The sequence below is a fragment of the Pleurodeles waltl genome, chromosome 12, assembly GCF_031143425.1.
Source record: "Pleurodeles waltl isolate 20211129_DDA chromosome 12, aPleWal1.hap1.20221129, whole genome shotgun sequence".
NCBI classification, from domain to species: domain Eukaryota; kingdom Metazoa; phylum Chordata; class Amphibia; order Caudata; family Salamandridae; genus Pleurodeles; species Pleurodeles waltl.
This window is the reverse complement of record NC_090451.1, coordinates 511,072,913-511,089,974: the sequence shown is the minus strand read 5'-3', so window position 1 is coordinate 511,089,974 and position 17,062 is coordinate 511,072,913. Positions and strand designations below refer to the sequence as shown.

The window sequence follows — 17,062 nt, the reverse complement described above, 5'->3', positions numbered from 1 at the left end:
TTGCCTTGCAGACTGACCCTGTTACATGGATTATCGCACAATCAGTCATATACTTTAGTGTGGGTGCACTACTTTTTCTTCTCTCTCTCCCCTTCGCATCGCGCTCCATGGCGGCCATGGCGCTTTAAAGTTTCATTCAGCACAAATTTGATCTGAGGTATTGGAGCGTTTTGTATGACTACCAGTTAATGAACTACAGTTCCCAGAATTCATTATGTTGCTAAAGGAACGCACAGGACTTGAAAATAGAACTCATAGTGATTGATCCTAATCTAGAGTCGTAACTTCAGGACAAAAAGCAGCTTTTCCCGTTATTTGAGAAGGCTGCAGGAAGTATTCGGTGCTGTAATTAACTTTAACGGTAGGATTTCCTTAGAGGTCAGGATAAGCTCTTTGATTTAAACAGTGGAGGTCTGACTTGAGCCGCACCTGCGGTTGTAAACTTCAGCTTGGAGCTTACCATGTGAGATCAAATTGACTCCAAAATGGCACTCAAAATGCGTGTTGCTCGCAAACAACCAGGGACGCAAACTCTCCATGGGTATACAAGACAGGATCTCAGAGAAGAACTCTCAATATGGCGGTTATGATTAGCATTTTGTGTCACTGGGCATGGACGAAGGGGAAGAGACCTCAACAAGATGTCTTCTTGGTTTGCATGTGATACTAAGCAATCTAATTTGCGCACAGCAGCCGTCATTCTGATGCTGTACCTGCAGCTTTGCTAAAAGCGCTGAAGTATTATAAAACAGCGCAGGGCTGCTACTGTTGACCCTGTTCACGGGAGGTTATATAAATGGAATTTACACATGCTTGCTACTGTTGGATTCTCAAACAACCAACATAATTGCCAAACTTCTATTCTTGATGTGCGTTTTAGGCGAGGAGGGCACTTTTTCATGTGCTTTTAACTCCACCACTGTTTTGGTGTGGCACACGTCTCAGCATGAATGTTACTGCCGCCATGTCGGGTACGTTTCGTGCGTGAGAGAGCCCGCGTGAATGTTACTGCGGCCATGTCAAGTAAAGTTCGTCAGTGAGAGAGCACGCATGGGAATATGTATTGTTTCTGTCAAAATATTCTCCTGTTTTCTCGTTTAGAAATAGTATGCATAATGAACAGTATCTGTATGTCGCTGTATAAACAAATCCGTCACAGATCCTAGACTCCGCAAACTCTTAGCATGTTTACACTAGTGGGAATAAAATGTTAGCAGATTAAATCATCCTATATGACAAAGCAAACACATATGGAAGTAGATTTTATTTAAAACATGCTGAGTCGATGACTTATTCTAAAGCCATATTCGTAATTGCTTCTCTTTTCTGTAAAATAATTTGGCACACATGTTAACTAATGTTGTGCTTTATTTTGGGCGATCTTCAGAATTATAAGAAAACTGTTGACTTGCCAAGATATCTTGTAGGGCAAAGTTGTGAAAATAGAAAAACAACTTCGCAGGACAATACTTTCCAAAAATAGCTCTTTGCATGGCATTTTAGCAAATCATTGTTTTCCACTGGACACGCATATTTGTTACCAGATGGAATTTTCCTCCTTGTTTCTCCAAGGTACCAATGAAAGCGGTCTCCTTTTTAAGTCGAGGATAGCAGCGTGCAAGAGCTGCTTTTCAACGTGTTGTTCTGATAAAGGTTTTTATTGGGCTTATATGATGATTGTATATGTTTTATCAATATCTCCTTATTGCAGGTATGACCATGATTCATGCCAACTGTTTGAACACTCTTGATATGTTTGGGTGACCCTTCTAGTTTATTTCTCTCGTTGCTCTGTGGCTTTCTTGTGTCTATTTTTGGGAATGGTGTTAGCTATCCAGCAGCACTGATGGTGGGGTGGTGAAAGTGGTATTCTATTGGAATTAGCATGGCAGATTTAAATTAGGATGCTAAATGGCAACATCTTCATTTTTTGCTGCAGACAGAGGAAGAAGGTAAATTGAAGTGCTTTAGTTATATACAGGGCCACAGGAATTATGTGGCAGGAAAGGACTAAATTATAAGGCAAGGTTGACCAATTTATGTGACTAGAAAAGTCCAACTAGGCATTTACAACACCATTAGCTCTAACTGTAGCAAATTGCATTGCAAATGCTTGGGACTGCTTGCTGTAATTACTGCAGGACTCCTCCTTGACAATGGGGAGGATTCAAGCATGTGAATCTATGAAGACATCAATACAGGAGAACCACAGTGTACAAGGTAAGTAACTTGTTTTGTTAGTGCTAAGTTTGCCCTTCCGACACCCAGAATTAACTTCTGTGCCATTATAAAGTAAAGAAGAGGTCTCTGGCACCACTTCTAATGTCCCCCTCCTTAGCCACACCCACCAGTTTCAAGGCAAGAACTCCTTAGCCTGTAAATCTATTAATGTGTGCAAAACCCATACATTGTAACTAGTTATGTTACTACTGGGGCTGGTCTGGACCAAAAATAAGAATGTATCCTTCTGTAATGTAAGTGGCGCTCATGTAAAACGCTCCAATACCTATGGGTCGAGCTCGCGGTACGTAAAACTGCCAAAAAACAAAAACGGGTGAGTAAGGTTCCATTATAGCGAGGTTGTGCGTTTAAAGTGGGGAGTGAGAACGAGAAAGTGGGGAGTGAGAACGAGTGAGTTTGTAGGCGGGTGGCTGGCGGAACGAGGATGTATGAGCATAGGGGATAAGTGAATGAATGTATTCACTCTAAGAGGCCTTTACCATCTTGCCTCTCTTCAACGCTTCATAGCAACCTTTGGAGCTACACGTTCATAGGGTGTATTTGCACACCGTCACTAACACGATATTTCAGCTTAGCCAAAGTGCCTTTTCCTTTCCATTATAGTAAATAACCCGCTGCTGAAATACTTCTAATGCCTGATGGGCACTACTGTCTATATTTTTGATGTGCCTCTGCTGTGTTTTTCGTGTTTGTAGAAATCTTAGTGGTGTATGTACTGCCATCTAGTGGTAATATGTTTTAGTTGCACTAAATTATATATGCATGATCAAGCATCAGGTTTTTAGATCCATTTGTCGAAGATACCTTGCTGTTGTTAGATTCGCAAACGTCATAACGGCTCGCGCACTTTTGGTAACTTTATGTATTTTGGTCTGGAGGGGGGAGAGACAGCACTGGAAAGCAAGCACTGACAAAGGCAATAGGTTTGACACTTGCAGTCGAGCGCGAACAAAAGCAGAACAGTTACTGTTGCAATGTAAAGAATTTAAAAAGGGTTTATTGACGTGTGCAATGCAAGGATGAGATAACAATTAAATATACGATAATACAGTGTACTTTGCAGATGCAAAAAGTCGCTCATGCTCTAAAATGGAGGTAGTAGGATGCAGCCAAACATCCAGTAAAAAGGTGAGATTAAAATACTCCTGTGGGCTGATCAACGATGTGATTGACAATGTCTCATACCAATTGATGACGGTTCACGGCTCTTGAGCCAAAATGGCAGTAGGTGAAGATGCCAATAGATCAGTGGTCTTCAAACTTATTGCCACGCCCCTCCTGCCCCCAGTAGAAGAAAAAAAATCATCGGCCCCCCTCTAAATTTTTCCCAATTATTCTATTAAATTGGCAATGTTTAAATACGTATAGATTTAAACATTGCAGCTATGTTCTGTTACCGTTTTAAAAATGCAAATACACAATGCCAAACAAACTATTCTGGTCAGGCAGGACTTACTAACATGTAAAAGTATCCACAGTGTGATTATTGGGGGTGGGGGTTTTGAAGGGTATTTGGAGTCCCTTCCTTTTTGAAACTTAGTGCCAGCTTGTAAATAAATGACAAAACATATTAGTGATGGCCCATTACAGAGCGGTTTACTGCTGCTCATTATTTTCAGTTTAGGACAATTGCCAGCATAATGCTTTTTTTGGCCAAAGTCTGAGGGCGGTACAGGTGGTGCTCCTGTTTATCTCAGGCATGGTGTCAGGTCTGTCTGAGGTCCTGGTGAGCTCGTTCCTGATGATGTCAGTCTCCATGCGGGTGGTAAAGTGGGTGCTCGGGTGGTACTTTCTTGGTGACCAGAAGACCGAGCCCTTGCATGATTCTTCCTTCCTGGCGATGTGCTGTTATTGGGCGGTGGGCAGTCCAGAAGAGTTCAGCATTTCCCTTAATATTGTTTTTTTTTTTCTGTTGCAGATTTATCGACGGTGTTGGTTGGTCTTTAGGAAATCTTCAAGCAAGGGGCCCCGGCGGCTGGAGAAGTATCCAGATGAGAAGTCAGTGCTCCTGCGGGGATGTCCTAAGGTTCGGATTGTTACCACCTCGGACTGGCCTTTATCCAGGGCAACTGTAATTAAGCAGCACGAGAGGGCCAAATTATGGCGCATGGTTGACTAAATTATGTGACAAGGAAAGACAAATTATGCAGTGTAAAACAGCACATTTTGTGATAATATTGCTTCATACCTTTCTAATTTTTTACACCTGTTAACACTCTGGGCATAGGCTGCAAATCATTAGTATCAGTGTAAAACCCAGATATAGCAATAAGCAACAGAATGGTTACCAGTCAACCTTTTTACAAGGGGCTTTCCAATGTATGGCAACGTGTCACTATGTTTTTAGCGACTTTTGAACCGTTTGAGCTAGAAGCATTGTTTTTGTTAAAATCTACAGATTATGCAGCAGATGATGGATTATGTGGCACCTGCAGCAAATCCATTATTATGCGAAAAACACCACAGCCGCAAAATGGCATAATTCCAGTGGCCCTTCCTACACCACACCTTAAACCTCATCAAATGCAGTTTACCCACAGAGAACTCCATCTCCTATGTGTAGAGCCCCTCTGCCCACTCCTATACCTTCTGCTGCAGCCGCACGCCTGTGGCCTTCTCCTATATTATCTGCCTGCCCACATGCTAGAAGCAACCCAAATACTTCCTAAATCACCCATCATCTCTCCTGTCATCTACTTTGCCACCATACATCCAGTTCTTACATCATCCAGTATACCTCCTTCACATCCAGTGCTCCCAACATCATCCTTTCCTGGTTTCCCATGCAGATCCAGAGCTTCTACGTCATCCCCTACAGCATTTCCACATCCACTCAGTGCTCTTACATTATCTCCTACAGCTTCCTTATATCCAGCACTTGTGCATTATATCCTACAACTTTCCTATTGTTCCCTTATACCCATTGCTCCTTCATTATTCCCTGCTGCCCCTCACATCCAACACGCTTACATGTACAACTTTTCCCTAGTGTCCCACACTCCTACAATGTTCCCTACTGCTCTCTCGGATCAAGCTTTCCTTCTATGTTGCCTATTTCTCTCTCATATGCTCCGCTGCATTCCCCAAGGCTTCCTCACGTTCACCGCTAAAGCTATTCCCTGCAGCTCTCTTTATCAACACATTTTAATTTGTTTGTGACAGCTCCTTCACATGCAGCAATCCTTTGTATCACCCACAGACAGGTTGCATTTGTATACCACTTCCTGCAGCTGCCATACCGCCAGGGTTTCATTACCTGAACTTACAAAGCCCAAAATGACCCCTGCCATCTGCGCCACTCTTGAGGAAAAAGGTTTCTCTAGGAGTGACTTCACATTCGAAAATTGGCACTTCTGGGGTTGGTATTGTGCTATTGTGGGTCATTTAAACAGTCAGGATTTTGGTAGGGCACTCTGTGGCTGGGGGTTATTGTGATTATATTTATAATGAAGTGTTCTTTAGATCACAGAGATCAACAACGTGAAGAGCATTGCTCGGCTACCGAAAGAGACTAAGCGCCAAGCTGTGGCCATCGTGTTCACAGACGACACTGCCAGAACCTTCACCTGTGACTCAGGTAATGCTGTAGCAGGTGCATCAGTACATGTTTTTCAGATTACTTCAATGATCGGTAAAGTTTATCCCTCATAGACCACACCCTGGACGTTTCTAAGAATCTGCATATTCCCGCTCTTCTTGTCCTGGTTTCCTTTAATGCTGTTTCATTTCACTCACACCAGAGGGCAGCATAGTAAACTCAAAATGCAAATAGAAAAAGATTCCAAGGACAATTATGTTTCTAACAAAACACAGACTGCTTGAATGTTTCTTTTGGCCATGCCTGCATGAGGGCTACTGGGGAAGGGTGGTGTTATAGCAGTGATGGAGAGTTAAAAACAGGTGTTTGTTTAAGGGGAACTGAATGGTAAGGGGACTAGGCCACCACCCTGATTGCCTGATCTCCTGTTAAACTTTGACCCCCTCACTTTTCTCCAGACCTTGATCGGACAGTGTGTCTTACTCTTACCCACAGGTGGAGGTGTCCTCAGACACTTCCATCCCTCACCTGTGGTTCAGTACTGGGTTTGAATTATTTCTGCCATTGTGAAGCAGAATCCACCAAGGGCGGGCACTTTGCCCTCAAATTAGCCATTTAGTGTAACTTGGAGCCAATAACCCAGATATCAAGAGGCTGGATAAGTTAGCAACTAGAAAAGAAGGACCCAGTGCCAGGGAAGAGTGGTGTGGAAATACCTACATTATAGGAAACCCTCTTGAGTTTGGATATTAATCTTTGCCTCGGTAATAGAAATGGCGAGGTCCATTCTCGAAGCTCATGCTTTGAAAATCAGAGACAACCCCTACGCACATTGTCATTAACCTGGCCTATATACAGGCTTTGTTGCTTGCATAAATGTATGTATGTAAGGTACTTCTAAGGCACAAACTGTGAGGCATATTTACGTTTTTGTTGTTGTCACACAACGTAGTAAGGCAACTTGCTCCACTGTGTTGCATGAAAGAGAGACAGCAGAAATGCCCCATATTTACAACGATATGGTGCATTCCTGCTGCCTGGTAGCGCTGGTTCATTGTGTGCTGCCTAGTGTCAATGCAGACACCTTTGAAGCATGGTGCAAGAGTGCTAGTGTTACAGGCAGGATTGTTTTTGTGCAGGAAGGGGCATCTTTCTGCACAAAAACAATCCTTAATGGTGTTGTCTTCCTTCTATGCGTGCTGCGGAATGCAGCACACAAGAAAAGAAGAAATAACAATGAGAAATAAATATATTTCTCCTCATAGTGCCTCATTGAGAAGGCATACCATTTGACTCATGCCCAGGTTTACAAGCCTTTGTAAGTCTAGGAATGCACTAAATTCCATGAGTGGATGCATGGGAACGCCCATGCTTCACCCATGGAATACTTTCTCAATGGAAGGTAAAGCAAGGCAGTGCCTTACGATGCATTGCATTACTTTGTAATTACTAAAGCACACAAAGCCACGCAAAGGGGCTTTGCATGGCTTAGTGAATCCCAGATACAGACTTGTGTTGCTTTGCGATGACTTGTGTCTGGGCCTAAGTTCTACAGAACTAGAATACTAAGTGTGATTGGGAGGAGGGAGTGACTGCTTCGTGTGTCTGTGGTCAAACGAGATTCAGACTGACTGAAGTCATGAGCTACAGAAGCACAATGTGCCAAGATGGACACCAGAATTGGAACAGTTTGCAACCAGTACTTGTTTACCGTGGGGTTAAGTAGACTGGGTGTGTTGATCACTTTAAAAGTATATTCAGGGTACAAAAACTGGATCAAGATTCCCAGAAATAAAACTAAAATAGAAGGAGGTTCAACAGCAATATTATGAAAATGCAGAAGAATGGAGGGGATTTGTGGAAATAGAGAGCTGTGCTTACACTTGGGGACCCTGAATATGAATCGCACTGCTGCGTTTGCAGTCTTTGGGGTTTAAGTCATCAAGCTGTACTATTGGCTGTAGCAGGAAGGTCTACACTTATGTTTAGAGTCAGTGACAACATAAAGTGACAGGTAGCAGGTGATTCTGGTAGGAAGTAAAATGTTGCATTCACAGTAGGTGATACTGACAGGAAGTGTTTTGACTGTGTAAGCAGTAGTTAACTCTAACAGTAAGTGAATCTCCTGTGTCTACAGTCAAAGGCCCAGGCTTTCTTTTAAAGTCAGTGATAATGAGAAGATCTTAAAAGGCTGTGTTTACGGTATGTGACACTGGATATGAGTGAACCAAAAATACTGTCATTAAGGTTTTTGTAATGAGTGATGGTTACATGAAATTTCACTATTACATGTTTATAGTCAATGGCTTGATATGAGTAGTCAGTGTGGTGTCTGAAAATATACCATGCAGGTGATGGCAGGATTGTTTTTTTCCAATGTGTTAAGTTGATAGTAAGTTTCAGGTAAGCATCTACTTACATCCAATTATACTGGGAAGTGGTCCTAGGTCACTGAAATAATGTGGCAGGGTAGGGCTATGGCACAGTGCCTACTGGCCACTGGGTTTAAGAGGCCTGCTGTTTGTACATGCAATAATGAAATAGAGAACATTAAAATGAAGAGTTAACTTAATCATTAAGGTAACTTTCATTGTAATTTTCTCTGATTTAATAGCATTCAGAAACACCATTTTGTTTTCAGCTTCAATACTGAATTGACAAAGACTTTAATTTAAGAGTTAAATACCGTCAGTGCTTCAGTTCTTCACCTCTGTGCCCCAGCCTGGGTCAGAATTCTGATTGGGCACTGCTCATTATCAGACCCTGCTATCTGATGATTGTAATGTAAAATAAACACAGCCTTCCCTTAGGTTTAGAGGAAAATGCAACCCTCTGCTTATTTAAAAATGAACTTCTTTGGTCCTGCAGTTAGAACCCAATTTATGTGTGGTCAGCATAAACAAAATATATATGAAAACTCAACTAGTTAGCCCTGTGCTTCTTTCTTCAGTATGGTACACAGTGCTTTCAGATAACCATCACATATGGGCCCTTATTACGGGTAGGTAGGAACAACTGTTATTACCCTCCTCTCGGATTACCATTATACAGTATACAGGATACAGTAACAGTAAACAGGATACAGTAATTCGGGCTGTTAGTGACAGGTGTTTGTCAATGCCATCCAGCAACAGTGTGTTTACAACCAGTGACATATTGTTACAGTGCTTTGTTTATAACTAATGACAATGGCACGGAGTTACTGACCTGGGTTGTAATCAAATACATTTGAAAATGTGTATAGTCACTGTCATTAACCGATTAGTAGGCAGGGTTGTCACTGATAATAAAGTTAACGTGTGTGTGTGTTAATAATTGTTGACACTAGCAGGAAGTTACATAACTGTTTTGAAGCTGTATTTCATTTTATTACAAACAGACCACTCATTGTTTGTTAACTTAGCTACACATACAGATACACAATGTATAAAGGGCTATGCACAGTCATGCTCCAATATACTGGTAGTCGTTCCTCCTGGGGTTGGTTCACCGTTAGTAGGAGACTCAGGGGGCATCATCTACAATCATAGGCATACAATTAAATACATGAATGGTACAGGTTGGATCTGCAATATGAACACGTAGTACAAAAGGCAGGAGAGTTTATAGTTTGCACTTTCTGGTTACTCAGTTACTTGCTCAAGCCCTCATGGAGGTTTTTCCCGTATTTAGACCTTATTTCTGAAGATTACTGTCACTCTTCCATCACTTCTTTATTATCTACCATAGCTGACACTGCTAGATATGCTTGATACAGCCCCAGATATCTTTCGGATGGCTACACAGGGACAGTAGCTCTCAATATATATCTGACTGTGTGATACAGTATGTCATGTCTTTGTGCCATTCGCTTAGCGTTGGGAGCAGATCACAAGCCCAGCGGAGTGCTATCCGGCATCTTACCAGCAGTAGGCCTATCACCACCAGACAGTTGCCGGCACTTCTCTAGCCCAGGAGGGCCATCAATGATTCCGGTTCCAGCATCTCGGGTAAATAGCCTCAAGCTTCTTGAACACTTCTTCCCAGAAACTCTGCACTCCAGGACAGTACCAGGCAAGATGTGTGAATCCCCCCATGGAGCACTTTCAGTGTCCATTACCACATAGGCCATATTGGAATAGACAGGCTGGTGTACAATATACCCTATTGACATATTTAAAGTGTAAGAGTCTATGCCTATTGTTTAGTGAAGCCATTTTTACTACTGTGCAACAATCCGTCCATTGTTGATCGCTTATAGTGAGCCCAGTTTTCTCTGCCATTCAAGTTTAACCTGAGAGATTCCCAGGCTACATGCCTCCTGCGCATACACATAAAATCTAGGCACAGGGCGTTATGGTCTGTAAAAGAAAGGCTACCGCTGGGATCTCGGGCAGTTCCAGAACGTCCTACCCCAATAATCCCCATAATGTGTGACGTGCTCTGTAGTAATAAAATTGAGTAAGGGCAGTGGGTCTACTGCATCGTTTATGGACTATGTCCCAGGTGCACATGGAACCCTCACTGAAGAAGTCTCCCATGGTCTGTATACACAGCTCTTATAACACCCGCACAATGCCTCTTTCCTGACCTAGGGGGAACCAAAGACACCAGTTCAATGGACAAGGGGAGAATATAGCTGCAACCCAGCTTGCTACTCTAGAAGACGCTGCCAGGAGCAAATCGTTGTATTAAATGAATCTAATGCTGTATAGCGCCTTACTGGCCCTTCCAAATAGCGGCTGAGGCAGAGTCCACAGTGATGCAAGCATCCCTCTCTAACCGTAGATGTTGCAGTTCCCGAGGACCATGTATCCCATATTGTGCAAATGAGCATTGTGCTGCCCTATAGTATGTTTCTAGATATGGGGCATCAATATCCCCATTTCATAAGGTAAGGTCAGGGTCTCCCAACTCACCTGCAGCTGTTTGCCTACCCAGGCTATCAAATCATAAGGGCACGGAGGCCATCAAAAACCGCTCAGGGAAGCAAGATTGGTATATTTGTAAATAGGATTAAAAATCTGGGTAACACTACCATTCCTATGATGGCTATGCGCCCAGCTAAGGATAGAGGTAGCCTGACCCACCAGTCTATCGCTTCCGACAATCTCTGCATAGCCCTACCCAAGGTGTCATGCATCACTACTGCTGGGTCTGTGTGCACCTGTATCACTAGATTGCACACTAAGGGCCATATGTACAAACACATTTTCCCATAGACACAGAATGGGCAAAACTGCTTGCTACATCTGGCCCTAAGTTTGTAGTCCACTGTATTGGATATGTCAATTGTACCCATGTTGTGGTGGGCATTCGCAGGAACATAATAGATTTGTCCCAATTTATGTGGAGCCCTGAGTGCTTGCCAGACAGCACCACCTCTTGCAGTACTGGCACCAGGCTGCTCTCTAGATTGCGACTCTAAAGTAACGCGTGGTCTGCGTATGCGAATATATTTAGGTTGTAATTGGGGAACTTTAAGCCATGATGCCCATGACATTCCCGGAGTGTGCATTCCAGAAGCTCAGCCACCAGGGCATATAATAATGGGGACAGAGGACAACCCTGTCTCATGCCTCTCTGAATGTCGATGGGGGCATTGACAACATCATTCACCCAGATACGAGCAGTGGGCCGTGTATAGAGCACATTGACAAGTTGGAGGAAAATATCCCCCAACACGATGCGTCGCAGTACCACCAGCATGAAACCCCATTCAACCGAATCAAATGCTTTCTCCTTGTCGAGAAAGACCGCAGTGGCTTGCATGGCAGGGTCTAGACTTTGGAGTACCGCAAAAAGTGTTCTGAGATTAAATGTTAAACTGCGACCCAGAGTGAAGCCAACTGTTCTGGCCCCACCAAACCCAGTAGCAGCGGGGCCAGCCAATTGGCCAGAATCTTTGCACTTCTCATGGTATATACATTCAAAAGCAACAGGGGCCTATATGAAGAGCAGTGATTAGTCTGGTTTCAACAGTGTTACCAATAGGGACTCACACATGGAGGGCGGCATATGCCCATCATTAACCATTTCCTCATATAGTGTAAACAGATGTGGGATACGTTGGTCCTGGAATACCTTATAGAAGGTGACAGTGAGACCATCAGTGCCCAGAGCTTTGCTTGATGGCATGCCCTTGAGGGCTGTGTACATTTCCTCAGGATGCAGGGGTGCCATTAGGCACTCCCTCTGCTCTCTGGTGAGCCACTTCATTCCTATATGTGCTAGCTAATCAGTGGTTGCAGTGTTATCATAAGCATGTTGCAATTCATATACAGTGGTATAACACCTATGGAACCTATGGAACTGATCCAAGACCAGTTCTGTTGTACGCAAAATCCTGCCCCTTTTCATCTAACACTTTTAAGATTTCATCATCGTCACGACGGGGGTGCAGCTGTGCCACCAGAGTCACTCCTGGGTGTGCACCCTCGTTGTACATTCATGCGATCATGTATTTCTCCAAATGATTCACTTAACTGCGTCATTTTCTGGTATTCATCCACTTTAGTTCTGATAGTGCCCAAAAGGCCCCATTCCCCGGTCTCCCTGTGTTGCCATTCCAGTTCCTCGAGTTCCTCCTCTAATCGTGTTAAGCACCCCCGCAATGACCACAAACTCCAGCATTCTTGGACAGGGTGACACCCGTATGTATACCTTAAAGATCTCCCATACGGTCATGAACCCGGTAACTGAGCTCACATTTATGCTGAAAAATTCTTCAATTACCTGCACCAGCTCTTCCCGGAAGACTGTGTCCTGAAGAGAATACAGGGTAACTGTCAGGTGAATGCAGTTGGCTGCGGGGAATGCAAATCCAGCTCTAACAGAACTGGCAAATGACCGGAGTACGTGCAAGGCAGTGGTTCACTCCTCTGTACCCAAGAGGCCATCCTCTGGGACATCAACCAAAAATGGGTTATCTGGTAAAGGAGGCATTGCCTATTTCATCCAAGATTCCCCGGCAGAACACCAGTCCCCCTCCCAGAGCTGGCACCAGAAGGGCACATTAGGGGTGCCAAGACGTCCACCCTGATGAGGAGAGCCTACTCCTCCATCTCTGGGGTACTGCCATGTCTTCAGTGTCTGTCTTCCTGCAGCCTCCCATCACTGGAGGTGTTAGTGCAGCTGTTTTGGATCAGTGAAAATCATAGCTTTTCCATCTATCAGTACTCTCAATCTAGCTGGGTACAGATGCTGTATTCCAGCTGGATCTCCCACAGGCGTTTCTTAATCTGGATAAACAGTCTCCTCGCCTCCTGCACTTGCTGCATGAAGTCCGGATACAGAGAAATCTTTGAGCCCTCATGGTGGAGTTCCCCACGGTCTCATGCCTTGTGCAGCGCTGCATCGCGATCCCTGTAATTCAGCAATCTGGCTATAATAGGACATGGTTTGGCCCCTCGGACCGGGTACGGTGCAAGAGAACGTTGAACTATCTCTACTATGGTGACCTCAGAAAAGGTCTCCCGCCACAGTAAGTCCGCTAGAGGTCATTCGACAAACCGCTCCTTGTTGAATATATTGGTAGAATCTGCAAAGCCGGCTATTCTGAGTTTATTCCTTCGCAAGCAGGCCTCAAGATCTTCTGCCTTCACCTGTAGCGTATGCAGTAACTTGTTAATTTGTTTTTGCCATGCAGACATAGTAACTTGTTCATCTTCTGCTTCCAAACATCGCCACTCCACCTTGTCTATGCACTCTGTGTGCTTATCCAGTCATTCAGACATGCAATCTATTGTGGTGATGCTGTGTTGCATGGCTGCCAAGATCTGTTTCAGATCAGTGTTTATTTCTGCATCAGGTTCCCGTGCATGGAGCCAATGCCACTGCGCCATCCTCTCAAAGTTTAGAGGTTTTTCTGAGATCGACTGGCAGCTTGGGCTGCAACTTGTCCGCCTTGCCCATATCTCCAAAGTACAGTTCTGGCTCCCCACACTTGGTCTTACTTTCACTTGCTGATCACACACTAGGGCAGAGCACAGAGGGACCCCCCTCCTTCTTCCCTCCCCCAAGTGGCACTTTTTCTACCTGACTAGACAATTGAGATTGACAGGACAACCACAGAGGCAGACACCTCGGGTCCAACCAGTACCACCGTGCTGTCCACTGGTTAACAGGCCCTTCGCAATCGGGGATGGGAATTGTCACTCAGTTAGGTTTCTGCAACTCATGCAATCTGATCTTAGCTTTGAGGCCTAAGGATTGGCCGTAATGACACTAAGCTGCATACGGTTCTGTTGTAGGCCTTATCTTAGGGTGACAGTCTTTGGAGGAAGTCCTTTTCCCTCACCTGCAAAAGGGAGGGTCGCACATCCAGTGCCTTCATTGACCCCAAGCAAATCTGTCTGTGACCTGCTGTACAAGTCTCTCACTGCCCCCAGGGGGTTGTGTGCGAGTCCCTACCGACTGTGATCACACAATCTCTTCCTTAATAACGGTGTTGCGACAGCCATCTCATGAGCTGACAGTTAGTAGCTGTCGCAACACAAAAGGATGATGGACGGAGTGTTGAAACTTTTCAAACACTCACCCCGTCACAGATCTGGGTTTAATCCATTGTTCTTCTGCTCACCATGCCACCCCAGTTTGAGGTGGCGAGCAAAATAACGATGGATTAAACCCAGATCTGTGACTGGGGGTGAGTGTTTGAAAAGTTTTAACACTCCTCCTTTATTTTATTTTGTTTTGTGATGTTGCTAGGTGCGCCCTAAGTGGCAGGGGTATGCCCAGACGTGGGTCCCTTGCTTGCTGCGCCACTGGATTCAAGCTAGCCTGGCTGATGAAGGGTGATACCCTGAAACCTGTTCCAGGATGCTTGTTTCCTGTCCAGGGAGGACCTGGCCTAGCAGTTCGGGCTGGACTGTTCCCATGGGGAACAGGGGTCAAGGCTGATTTGCATATGGCTGGGTCCAAACTGGGGTGACGTGGCGAGCAAAATAACAATGGATTAAACCTAGATCTGTGACTTAGGGTGAGTGTTTGAAAAGTTTCAACACTCCGTCCATCATTTTATTTTGGTTTGTGATGTTGCTTTGTGCGCCCTAAGTGGCAGGGGTATGCCCAGACGTTGGTCCCTTGCTCGCTGCACCAGTGGATTCAAGCCAGCCTGGCTGTTGAAGGGTGATACCCTGAAACTGGTCCCAGGATGCTTGTTTCCTGTCCAGGAAGGACCTAGCCTAGCAGTTTGGGCTGGACTGTTCCCATGGGGAACAGGGTCAAGACTGATTTGCATATGGCTGGGTCCAAACTGGGGTGACGTGGCGAGCAAAATAATGATGGATTAAACCCAGATCTGTGACTGGGGGTGAGTGTTTTAAAAGTTTCAACACTCCGGGCAGAAAGAGTCCGGATGCGAATACTGCAGACCACTGGTCTCACCACTACATGAGCTCGGTGCATGTCGTTTTCCCGGGACACTCATTCAACTTTTCCCCCTAGCGTCACTCCATGAATGGGGTGACTAGCAACCTTCTTTTCTCTTCTGCGCTGTGGGTGAGAGAAAGGATCCCTTGGTCCCGGGGACTCATGCGCCTCAGTTCTGCTGCCCTCTCCACCGCACTACAATCTTAAGCAGAGCTCGTTGGGCACTGCACCAGGTAGCACCTCCAGGGCAGGGTCCCGAACGCACGAGGCAGGGCGTCGGGGTGTGAGCGCCTCCTCTCAGTAGTCTCTCGGCCTCGCAGAGTGTCAGGTAGGCTACGTTTAATGAGCGTCATTCCTCGGTCCAGGTGCCAGATGGACAATCCGACGGGTCCGCCTCTCACGCACGCGCCGCAGCTCCCACAGGTCTCTGCTCGCAGCAGAGACCGGTCACGAGACAGGCCCTGGGTTGGTGTTTGGCTGCAGTTTACCTTCCGAGGCCCTTTTGTCTGCCGGTTTCTTAGCAGCAGGGTCATCACAAAATGAGTAGACAGTTGCAGCAGTTACAATGCGATTTCTGCAGCAGGATTATGTCGGATTGGTAAACAGCCTGGGGAGCTAGCCTAGGCAGCAGCCATCCTTGAGCCAGGCAGGCTCCGCCCCCGACAAGGTGTGCATGAAGACAGCTGGGGACATTGTCAGGGAACATCTTGGTTGCGTTTTGGCAGTGCCTCCGACAGAAAACAGCGCTCCGCTTACAGCCAACAACAATGAAGTGAGAAGACACTCAATAGCCATTGGCAGTGTCAGGTTTATATTTACAACGAGTGAAGATGGTGGGAGAGTGACAAGACTATGCATACAGAGGATGACCCTGACATTGAATGACAGGACTGTATTTACATTCAGTAACCCTGGCAAGGAGTAATGGTAGGGACCAGGAAGTGACATACCTGTTTATCACCAGTGGCCAGTCAGTGACTAAGGGAGTGAAGAGACTATTTAGAGTCAGTGTCCGAAAGTGAGAAGGCTACTTACATCAGTGACAAGGAAGCAAAAGATGAAATGCTTAATGTCTAATGTCAGTGACCATAGTCAAGGAATTATAAGATTCTCTATGTTCCATGATTGTGGCCACAAGTGATCATTTGTTGATAGCCTGTATGCAAGGAGTGGAGGTGTTTTTATGCAGTGACCAGAAGAAGAAAGTGACAAGCTTTGTTTCAATTCCCAGAGCTGGAAGCCGATGACTGGTACAAGACGCTGCACTTGGAGTGCTTGGGGGCTCGAGTCAATGATATCAGCATGGGGGAGCCAGACCTACTGGCCCCCGGAGTGCAATGTGAGCAAACAGGTAAGTGATGAGCAATGAGATCCAAAGCCTGACCTTCACAAGGGGAGGAGAGGTTAAAAGTCCAAGAAAATATACTGCTGACACCGGGACATAAGTGGGGTTAGGCCAGATGGAGTGCTCAGTGGTAACAAGGCCAAAGAGAGATCTCGAATGTGATACAAGTGTCATTTAGAATATGGAAGAGTCACATTTTTTTAAACCAGTGGAGCTCTGTCCCAGTTAAAGTTAAGGTTCCCACTCGATTTTGACTCTGGAGAAGCGCTGGGGTTACACTGGCGGAACCTGGTCTGGTTCCATTGGTCTCACCTCTTCAACTGGCAGTCCATCTGCTTCTGGGCCACCAGGTCACAGCAATGCTTGGGAGGAAGTGGTGAAAGTAATTTGTTTTCCTTACCTTGGACCACCATTCAAGGCATACAAGGCATGGTGGTCCCTGGCAGGGAAACTGCAAAATGGCCACCACACGCAGGCAGAAACGCTCTGCATGTCAAAGCAATTGTTATTTTCGTTTTATGAAAACCAACACCTGCTTTAGGAGCTTGTTGTCACAAAACAAAAAAACTTCGCCAAAAGGGTGCATC

The 17,062-nt window shown here is 45.2% G+C and overlaps 1 protein-coding gene across 1 annotated transcript in view; it reads left to right on the top strand.

Annotated features, from left to right (window-relative positions):
* Positions 1-17,062, top strand: part of DOK4 (docking protein 4) — a 130,731-nt gene that overhangs the window by 87,255 nt on the left and 26,414 nt on the right. Inside the window, exons 2-4 of the mRNA XM_069217327.1 lie at positions 4,160-4,267; positions 5,704-5,818; positions 16,362-16,481. Coding sequence (XP_069073428.1) covers positions 4,160-4,267; positions 5,704-5,818; positions 16,362-16,481 — 343 coding nt within the window. The remainder of the gene's footprint in view (positions 1-4,159; positions 4,268-5,703; positions 5,819-16,361; positions 16,482-17,062) is intronic.